Source organism: Cynoglossus semilaevis, chromosome 3 (genome assembly GCF_000523025.1).
Source record: "Cynoglossus semilaevis isolate Cse_v1.0 chromosome 3, Cse_v1.0, whole genome shotgun sequence".
Taxonomy (NCBI): Eukaryota; Metazoa; Chordata; class Actinopteri; order Pleuronectiformes; family Cynoglossidae; genus Cynoglossus; species Cynoglossus semilaevis.
In genome coordinates this window covers 13,667,245-13,678,184 of record NC_024309.1, presented here as the reverse complement: position 1 = coordinate 13,678,184, position 10,940 = coordinate 13,667,245, and the positions used below count along the sequence as shown (strand labels likewise).

Below are 10,940 nucleotides of genomic sequence, written 5' to 3'. Positions count from 1 at the left end.
CCCCCCCTCCCCCCTCTCCTGGCTCCTCTCTCCTCCACCGTCCTCCCTTCATCACACCCTCTCTCCTTCTTGACCTTTGGAATGAGCGCTGCCTCTTCTCACCAATTTACCTCCTCCTCTGGTCCCTCTTGTGCTTCTACCTCTTCCATCTCCACTCCAGCATCAGGGGGAGAGACAGGTAAGAGCCGGTGCAGAGGACCCTCCTGTCAGAGACCCCTCCTGTGGCCACCACTGAGAGCATAATGGTTGGAGGAGAGCTGCAGCCCGGTGTCTTGGAGTGTTGTTTCCATGCAGATCCTCCGCCCAGTCATCAGTAAAACCTCTATTTTTGTGTTGTTTACATTGAAGACCTTTCTGATCAGACGTCTTATATTCCGTCTCGTCTCGTCTTTCTCCCTCCCTCCCTCCCTCCCTCTCTCGCCATCCTTCTCCCCTTTCTAACACCAACCACATGCAGCTTAACTCTTTTCTCCGCCATAGTTCGGAGGAAGAACTGCTGAGGTGTAAAATCCTTTCTGTCCCTCACTCTCCACGACCGCCACCTCCAATGTCATTCCTTAACTCCATAATTCCACTTTGTGCCGGAATAAGGGGTGACAGAGATCTCACCCTCCTCCCAGTCCTACAGGCCTACGCCCCTGAGCCGTCAGGAATCAGGCTTCAGTGTTGGAGAACCCGCAGAGACGTCTGTGCCCCCCCCCCCGCCACCGCCTGGCTCTTAATTAAGGAAATGAAATCCCTGCTCGCAGCAGCCGCGGCCGTAATGTAGCTAATAGTGTTACAGGCAGCCACTCAAAAGTCACTCTCTGTCAGGTCCTCTCCAACACTATTGACCAGTTGGTAGCAGCGCCTCCAGCCTCTAGACTCTAAACAGAATATTTCTGGCCCGTGGGTCCAGGGGGAGCCATCCAGCTAAGAGCACCTGCAGTTATTGGCAGCAGATTATGCCCCGTGTTATTGTTGAGGGCTTTAGAGGGAGTAATGAAATGCTGAGCTACATCACCCAGTGATTTACTCTACACTCTACACCGCGTTAAGTAAATCAGCATTAACCACACGCTGCATATGAGCCGCCTGCTCTCTGCACTGCCACCCTCTGGGCACCGGAGCACGTTGAAGAAAAAACAAAAAATCACTGTTGAGAATAATTGACTCCCTCTTTGTTCCTTTTAAAGTGATCAAACTCAGAGGCTCAACACGAACCATAGCTTGGTTATGTTTGGTCTTGATGTGATTTTTTTTTTCATTTATGTACTCGCTAGTGCCGAAAGAACAGTACCAGTACTTTTTTATTGGAGGGACAGAATTTTTCTGGACAGAAACCCCGGAGGCGTTACAAGAACAAACCACGCGATACTTTCTTTTTGATCCTCAATATTTTTGGATCCAGTCCTGGCCCACATTGGACAATTGGGCGGGCCAGATTTGGCCCGCAGGCCGCCAGTTGATGATCACTGCAGTAGATTGTCACTTACTGCTGTTTAATGCCTTTGAATGTGCAAACCAAAGTTAGCGGGCTAATTTTTTTAGTAAGGGAAATGTGGATAGCAACAGCGGAAATTCACGCCGGAAAAAACATTTTGGAAGTTTGGGACAACAAATTTAGGAGGCACCTGTTGTAGGTCAGTTTGTCTTGCGGCTGCTCCTGCTGCTGCTGCTGCTGCTGCTGCTGCTGCTGCCGCCTCATAACGTTGTCATTCTCTGACTTCAGTCCATTTGTCTGGAAGTCTAAACACAGTTAAAACTCCACACGTGCTTTCAACAAAATCAATCGTCAAACAATCAATGGCGCTTGTTTCATATCGATGGACTTTTAACCCAGGCCACAGTGTTGCGTGATGTTGATCCGGTCCCAACCGCTTCAGGCGTAGACCGGCTCTGACCAGCGGACCGTCACGGTCGCTGTGGTTTCCGCCACTTAACCCGCACTTGATGATTTAAAAAAAAAAAAAAACCAATCACCTCATCTTCAGGCGAGTGCTGTCATGGCGTCAGTGGGAATGACTGTGATTTATATGATCTCATTTACATCACTCTGTTAGAACCTGGATTTCTGACGGATTACATTCCTGCCGCCGATTGATTGACAGCATCTCAATCCCAAACACATGCACTCAGCCAGACGTTTTCAAAAGGACTATTATAAAAATGGGGGTCGGCTGTTCAGTCTGAATTGCCTGAATCGTTACCACCACCCACCACCCCTCCTCCGCTACCACGACCCTCTCCCTCTCCCTCCCTCCCTCCCTCTCTCTCTCTCTCTCTCTCGTACATTTGACGACTTACATAATGCATCTGCACTAAAATAGCTAAAGTGTTAAAGCCTCTTTTATGGGCAAAAATTGATTCATAAATGCATCCAGGCGAAAGCTAACAGGAGCACAAAGCTTTCAATAACGCCCATTTCACTCCGACTGTCAATGTAAGTAGCACTTGCATTAGACGAGGTGCCACGCTGATTGCTTCGTGAAATCCAGGCTAATTGTTTGCCGGCGCAGTCCTTGGGGCTCCCTCGCATCAAGACGGGTCCGATGAAGTCAAATAAATAAAGCTCTCCGCCGCCCGCCGCCTCCATAAACACACGTAGTCGCGGTACAGAGTGGCCCTGCGCCTTGTGCGGCATTGAAAGTGGCTCTCGGGTGGCCACTTTGGTGATCAATGAGAGGGACTTTATATGTTGGCTGGATATTGGCAATATTTCCCTTGACATACGTCACGTCAAATTGCACCCGGCGTCCTCGGACGAATATTATCACTTCATTTTTACATTCAGAGGTGTATCATATTCACTGGAATTAAGGCTTGTTTCTCTCTGGTAATTGGATTCCAGGGCCGTTAGAATTCAACAAAAGTGTCCGTCACAATGAGGGGTGAGGTTTGAGGACAATAAGGAGTGAGATTCAATTGCGCGGAAATTCAAAAGAGGACTAAAACGCCAGTGTCCTTGATGAGCGGCGAGCTAAGTTGAGCGTGCGCTGCCCGCGCTTTAATGCATTCTGCCAGTGCTTTCATCTCGGCTCACGTCGATACATACTTTCACTGGCTGTTATTCATCATTTGACCTGTGTATAATCACAGCATCAAAGAATGTTGTTTTTATCCCTAAAAGGTCCAGTCGTGGTGTTTTCTTTCTTAATATTGTGTACTCTGCTGCTCGTCATTATTTTCAATTCTCCTAAATATTCTTCCATATTAAATAAAAAGGGAAAATGCGACAAAAAAGTAAAAAAAAAAAAAAAAGGTTCAAGTAATAAAGAAGAATTAAAGATCCACTCCCAGGGTAATTCCCCTGTCAGCCATTTAATTTAGTTAAAAAAATTACACCCGTCCTTTGGGGGGAAAATGTGCATGTGTATTTATTTATTATTGATTTTCATCCCTGAGATAAACGTGTTAACCTTACAGATATTAGCAGAGGGCACGAGGCGTTATGAGTTATTGTGAAACGCTGCAGTGAAACGCATCAAGGAATCGTTACTCGCTAAGTTTATGAGATACAATACAATATACGCAGCCGCTATCTTAGCATAGGAGCGATCGCATTTAAATCGCATTTAAAACTCTGTGGTAATGTCTTACTGCAGTATAAAAACTTTTCTTGTTTTTATTTTTTTAGGGTTTGTGTTCTGAAATAATTTTTTAAAAAATTCAGTAATCTGTTATATTTAAGTCATTTATATCCTAAATATAAAGGTTTGTTTATGCAGAGCATGTGACTCCCCTGCAGGGGGTGCCCTATATACGATTTTGAGGTTGAGATTTACAAGTTTTCGACAACTTAATTTTTTTTTTCTTGGATGACTGACACTCTCCCAACTCACCTATTTTTGGGGAATTATTTTGGCATAATTTAAGTTGCATCACTGCCACCTATTGGCCCTGTTGGTAAAGGCAAGAAATTAATTTAACGACCACAGTGAGAATTAAGCGCTCAGAGACCGAAAAAAACATGTGATCTCATTATAAGAACTCTCTTTTTACATTATCACCGACTTTTACAACTTCAGATTGATCTTAACTCCAGCAATGAAAGTGTGTGTGTGTGTGTGTGTGGGGTGCTGTTGTGCACAGCCCGATCCCTAATGGCTGAGATAATTGGTGAAAAGAGAGCGGCCTGTCAAAATATTCATTGTGTGTCTGATAAGTAAGTGCGAGGAGCGCGGGCCTTCAGAGCAGAGCAGGGTCGGTCGGTCACGTCATCCATCACACGCTTCAGGTTCAATTGTCAGGTCACGCCATTCACCAGTTATTTGGATTTTATGTAAAGATGAAGTGATTTCAGTTGGCGTGCTTAAAAGGTAATGTGTAAATAAAGTTGACAGACGATGAGCTCCTGCAGCCAAGGCTGTGCTTTCATGACAAAAAAAAAGACTTTTCACACATGATAAAAGGAAAAACACTTACTATTATTATTATTATTTTTCCTGTAAACACCATAACAGAAATGTGATAACGTGTCTTTTCAAACCGCTGCCTTGAATGAAACCTAATAAAGGTTTCAAACGTATTTTTTCACAAACTTGGCTTTTCTTCAGCTCAAGGTAAAAAGACGCAGCGCATTAAAATAACTCTTTATTCCCACTTCGTATAAAAGCCTGGTTGTTCTTACGATGTGGAAATGTGACCTAACCTTTGGAGAAAAGATCGGATTCACGTTTTTCTCTTTTTCTTTTATTCTTCTTATTATTATTTACCGGTGAATCATCTACCTGGATTAAAGGCTGGAAGTTGTTTTTTTTTTTTACAGACACAAGTTTCACATGTTTTTACACGAGGTGTCGACGTCGCTGCTTCACATCGGAAACTGTTGATAGTGTTAAAATGTAAACATCGTGATGCTGCGTTGTCTGTATCACTGGCCTGACCTTAGTCCGTCATTGTCTTTTTTATATACAAATATAATAATGTCTTCTTCCTTAAAAAGAATCCAACTTTAGAAATATGTGAAATCTTTTAAAAACTTAAAAGAATTAGAAAATGAGTGAATATTTGTCCTTTGTTTTCTCCTCTCTTTACATTAATACAATATACAAATATATTAAACTGTATATTTAGATCAGCCAGTTGAACAGAAAGTGATTTTTAGCCCCAATAAAACCATGTTCCACAGTGAACAAAATGTCACTAGAACCAGAACCAGAACTAGAACTGGACAAAATGTCACTAGAACCAGAACCAGAATTAGAACTAGAACTAGAACTGGACCCAGAACTAGTCCGTGGTGAAGTATCCGGTGGCAGATACTGCAGTATCTCGGTCTGTATCTGTTGGCGCCCCCTGCCTTGGAGAATGATATTAGTGACATTCAAGACTTTGTCGTCACGGCGCGGTGTCATGTGGACCTGATATCATGAGGGTCGGAGGGTCAGGGTGCCCCCCCCACAGACTGCTCAGATACTGATCAGAGACTGAGACTCCTCTCATCTCCAGCTGATACCTGTCCTTTATTCTGCCCCGCGGGCATCATTCGACTTATTACCCCGTCCTCTGCCCCGCTCTGCCCTCACAGCAAACAGGTCTAATTGTGTCTCTTTGCTGCAGGCTCAGAGAGAGGAGGGGGGTGGAGGGGGGGTTTAGATGACACTCAGTGATGTAAATGGCTGAATAATAACACGGCCCCAGCCTCGGTGTCAGGGAGCAGCGGTCTAGGCCTACAGAGACCCACCTGTGTTTATCATATTCCTCTCTCCGCTCCCTGGTAATTTGTTGACTTCTACAGCTGTTATTGATCAAACCATACTGTATGTACTGTATTATTCTAATATCCTTGATTGAAGAGTGTGTTTTGTTGTGTTTATTTTCACTGATCTTTTTCCTTCTCTCCTCCCCCGTCCTCTTCCGTCCTCCTCCGTCCTCCCTGCGATGTCCTCAGGGGGTCGGGACGGTTCGGTCCAGTCTGACGCCAGCAGCAGTCCTTCAGAGCAGAGTCAGCTGGGCCAGTCTCACCCAGGATACCACATGGGACCACAGGTGAGTGAGGTCACGTCAAACTACAGTTTTATTATTTTTATTTGTAAAAAAGTTCTACAAAAAAAAAAAAAAAACCTATAGTTGTAAAAAAGTTCTACAAAAAAAAAAACAATACTGTTGTAAGAAGTTTGAAAACTTCAGTATTTGGAGAAAAAAATATTTTCATTTTTTCTTCCAGTATTTAACTCACAATAAAATGTCATTTTTAATTTTAGGATTAAAGTCAAAATATTTTTTTCCAGATTTGTTGATAGGAACAAAAATATTCCTTCAGCTGGGGTGTTTTTCTTTTATCTGATCATATTTTATATATTTACAGGTTTATATTTTTTCTTTTGATAAACTAATGATTTCCTGGGTGAATAATTCGACCTCTCACCGCGTCAAGTTAACGATCCTTTTTAATGAGCGTGTGCTGAGAGTCGGACTCACACAGAGCGGGAGATTACAACTTTGTCACATCACATTATCTTTAAAGCCTAATTAATTGGCGGCACTAATGAGGCGGCAGTAACGACATTATTGTAACAAGCGGACGAGCAGAGCGCCTCGGTCGGCAGCTCCGTTAACACCCTGTTAACGACTCACTCAGCCGACGGACGCTCTGATTGGATTTATTAGCCCGGTGGCTGTGGGTTGTTTAATGAACATCCATCTCATTAGTGCTGCTCACTGCCAGCTCTGAACACACACACACACACACACACACATTTGTGTTAGTAAGCACTTCTTTGTACAGATATTTTATTCCCTAATCCTAATCCTAATCCTAACTATTCCAAATAAATCAATAATCTTCACCTGTAAAATGTCCCAAACGGACAAATCGTCCCCAGAACTGTAGTACTGCCACGTGAACACCAGGACCTTAGCCCTTAATCTGAGCGTAATGCTAACGCTAAAAACAACTCCAGAATGTCCCCTCAGGACAATTTTTTTTTTTTTTTTTAAAGAAATCTCCTCAGACGTAGAACCACACACACGTACACTGTTTTTTTTGTGTGTGTTTTGTCACACAAATTGAAAAAAAAACAAATTTTTTTTTTATTTTTTTTTGTTGTTTTTTTTTTTTTTTTTGCTCATCCAGTCACGGGCCGGTATGGATGGTTTGGACGGACAGCTTTGGCCCACGGGCCACCAGTTGATAATTGCTGCCCTAGCAACTTAACCTTATCTTAACCTTTTCTATTATATATATATATAAATAAACCCAAACTTAACCCAAACTTTGCGTAACTCTGATCTGACACTTATTCAAATTCAAACTCCTTGATAAAAAATAAATAATTCTTGAACCTGAGAATAACCACATAAAGACTGACCACAAAAATAAAAAAAAGTGTCCCCCTCAATTGTAGCTATACCATGAACACACACACACACACACATTCACACATATCCTCTCTAAGGGGCCGCTCTCTGTGACTCAGTGACAGTCGACTCATCAGGTTAAAAACCAAAGAGACAGAAACAGCCGAGCACAGAGAGAGAGAACGCTCCACCTCAGTCCACCTCAGTCTGGACACCAACTTCAGCTTCGTTAGGAGCACTTCTCCCATTACATCAGCATTTTTTTTGACCAGAAATAAAACCCAAAAGCCACAGAAGCCCGACGGGGCCTCAGCGGGCGTCTCTCCGCGGTCGGCGTCTAATATATTAATGCTGTCAGTACAGTCGCGGCGAGGCTAACACTTTTCAGAAACAAAGGCGCTCCGCATGCCACGGCCAATTCTCCTGTTCCAGGATCAATATGTTTTGATAGATTCTCGCTGCAGAGCCAGATATTGTTGGAACAACCATTACCCAACGGTAGTTTACCCAACATGAATCCACCTTCCTTCTGTTTCCCACTTGCAGTTAGGATGACAAAAGTCTGCTATCTGGGTGATTATGGGCAATTTCTCAGTGCCAGAGCTGCCAAGCAGACGGAATATCCTATTCTCCCCTGATGGGCAGAGAGGCAGGGTACCACATTTGAGTCCTGAACGGGGGGCCCCTCCACCCCCCCTCCATCCATCCAGAGCCAAACACACACACACACCCAGTTGTGCTGGTCCGTGTGGCCCCTAGGAGACCACTTCTCAACACTCAGCTGTCAGGCCTGTCCAGGCTGTGGAGAGCGGCGTTCCACCATCACCTGTGGAGGCTTAGAGGAGGAGGGAGAACGTCAGGCCGGGAAAGGCAACTGGAGCTGGAGTGATGTGGAGGCTTGTCGCGTCGTTGGGTTGATTATGTTAAGGCTGAATTTTTCATAATCTCAGATTTGGTTATGCACATGTTCGTCGTCTCCCCTCAGATTAAGATCATAAAAAAACAGGCTCAACAAACAGCCTGAAGATGAAGCGCTGTCAAAGAGAGGAGAGAAAAAAAAAAAAATCTCTTAAGTGCCGTCTCTTGGCAGCTGCTTACGCCCGTAACAGCTGCGTTGGGCTGCAGCGCTGCCTGTAATGATGAATAAATCAGGGCTACATCTGATAATTGTACAATTGTCTTTTAATGTTATTCTCTTGCCGCGTGAGACATGTGAGCTGTCAAGCTCCGCCATCTCATTTTGTTTAAGGCCGAGACGGAGCGTTCAAAGGCTGCCTTTGATTAAAAGCCGCTTGGAGTCGAGATTAAACACGCTTTAAAACGCGGAGATTTCACTTTTGTCGCTCGCGTCGCGCCAACGTGTGGCGTCTGTTATTGTCCTCTGAGAATCCTTTGAGCTGCCAAAATTATTAATTCATTTTTCTAAAGTTAATGGCAAATGTCAGGGAGGACGCTCTCTGAAGCATCAGACGCTGCCATCGGTTACCGGCTGTTTGTAGTTTGCAGATCAAAGCGAACGTTGAAAGAGACGAATCTAACGCATCGTGACGACGACAGTCACCTCCGTGTGCTCATCTGACTCCCTCACCTGGTTAAAAACACAACCAGATATATTTACTCTCCTTTCTTTTCTTTTTCTTCTTTTCTTCTTCCATCGTGCTTGCGTGGCTCCAGCCTTTGTGGCCTTGTACCTCATAAACGGTGATCACATGTCGGGGCGGGGGCGGGGGCGGGGGCAGGCGCTCTGCAGCGTGCAGGGTTTTATCGCAGTGACACATCTGTCACCCACCAGCTCCAGTACGGTGGGCTCTGTCCGCTCAGCAGCTAACGCACGCTGCAGACGTAACGGCGTTATGAAGGCTGGAGAAGCCGAAGGAGAGAGCCGGCCTCGTTAGCTGTTCATGAATTATTTTTTTTATTAATCAGACAAAATCAGAGAGAGAAGAAAAAATGGACTGAGATTAACTGAGATTAATTCACTTCTTACTCTGCTCAAAATATCACTCCAAAGGCCATGCAACATGAGACAAAACTGGTGACTGTGAAAAAAAACAGTACAAACCTTGGTCTTTTAACAAAGGTTCTGATAGAACAGCGCCCTCTTTTTGAACTCTCGGTCGGTGCGGTGGCTTCGACGGACAGCTGCTCTTTTCCGTACTTTTCCATACTTGATGATTTGAACCCTGTCTAGACGGGATTTTTACCAGTCCTTGAAAAAACAGACACATCACAGTCTTACATAGAATCAGTTCATGTTGCGTAGCCTTTGCTATGTTGTTTTGAGCAGGTTAAGATCCCGTCCAGTTTCTACCAAAAGGAACGAAAGTGTTGGATAATCATTTGAACTAGTAACTAATTTCAGTTACTTTTGTCACATGACATCACAGGAAGACAATGTTGGGGTTTGTTTTTGTTTTTATTTTAATTCCAAACCACCTAAATTCTGTATTTGTAGGATCAATTTGTGGATTTTATTTTTAGCAGCAGTTAAGAACAAAATGTTTGAGATGTCAATAATCATAATTTAAGACATCTTTTCTTTTTTTATTCGTTGGCTCTTCTGCCGCTGTACAAACCTGACTTTTTCCGACCTCAGAATTTCCACTAAAACGTGTTTTTTTTTTTTTTTTGCTGTATTTTCCTAAACACTTTCTCTCGCTCTCTCTCTCTCTCTCTCTCAGAAGGCAATAAAACAGATGATATTCTGTGCAGAATACCTCACAGCCACGCCTGTGATAACATATCGTCTCCTCTATGGGTGACTGCACCGATTCCACTTTAACTAATATGAATAAATGGGAACATGAAGAGTGGAATGTTACATCCCTCATCCGAACAGGAGCGCCTCCATTTTCTTTACTGTATTTAAGACACAATTCTGTGGAAACATAAATCGCTCTGTGGCTCCGTGACTGAAAACGTCTCAGTTCACTCACAAAAAAAAAAAAAAGAAAAAATACTAAGATTTGAACTGCATTACAACCAACGACTGTGATGATTTGTGACACAGAAAACTGCAAAATGTCGGTGCGCTGCAAAGATTAGTCACTCTTTTGGAGCCTTCATGTCTGCCTTATCGATTTACTACCTACACTGAACATCCAGGAATTTAAATACAACTCCAAAACAGTGGGTTTTTTTGTTTTTTTTTAGCAGAAAATGTTAAGCTAACACCAATCTATTCTGTTTCTGTGCTTCCGTTCGACCAGTCTCTCCTGGTGGCGCAGCAGCTGGCCAATGCAGTAGGTGGCGTAATGTCTGGAGCAGCGCCCGGCATGAACCAGCCCATCCTCATCCCCTTCAACGCAGGCGGGCACCTGGGCGGGCAGCAGGGCCTGGTCCTCTCGCTGCCCACCACCAACATCCAGAGTCTGGTGGCGGCCGCCGCTGCAGGGGGCATCATGACGCTGCCCCTCCAGAACCTGCAAGGTAAGACACGACGACCAAGCGCACACCTGGGGTGGACCATGTGACCTACCACTGGTACTACTACTAGTACTACTACTACTACTAGTAGTACTACTAGTACTACTACCACTACTGCTAGCAGCAGTAGTAGTAGTACTAGTAGTACTACTAGTAATAGTAGCAGCAGTAGTAGTAGTACTAGTAGTAGTACTAGTAGTACTACTAGCAGTAGTAGCAGCAGTAGTACTAGT

General features: G+C 44.0%; 1 protein-coding gene across 2 annotated transcripts in view; it reads left to right on the top strand.

The window, feature by feature from the left end:
• Positions 1–10,940, top strand: part of pou6f2 (POU class 6 homeobox 2) — a 98,767-nt gene that overhangs the window by 36,084 nt on the left and 51,743 nt on the right. For both annotated transcript variants that reach the window (XM_017031709.2, XM_025054461.1), the window contains 2 exons: positions 5,873–5,970; positions 10,491–10,710. In XM_017031709.2, the coding sequence (XP_016887198.1) occupies positions 5,873–5,970; positions 10,491–10,710 (318 nt within the window). The remainder of the gene's footprint in view (positions 1–5,872; positions 5,971–10,490; positions 10,711–10,940) is intronic.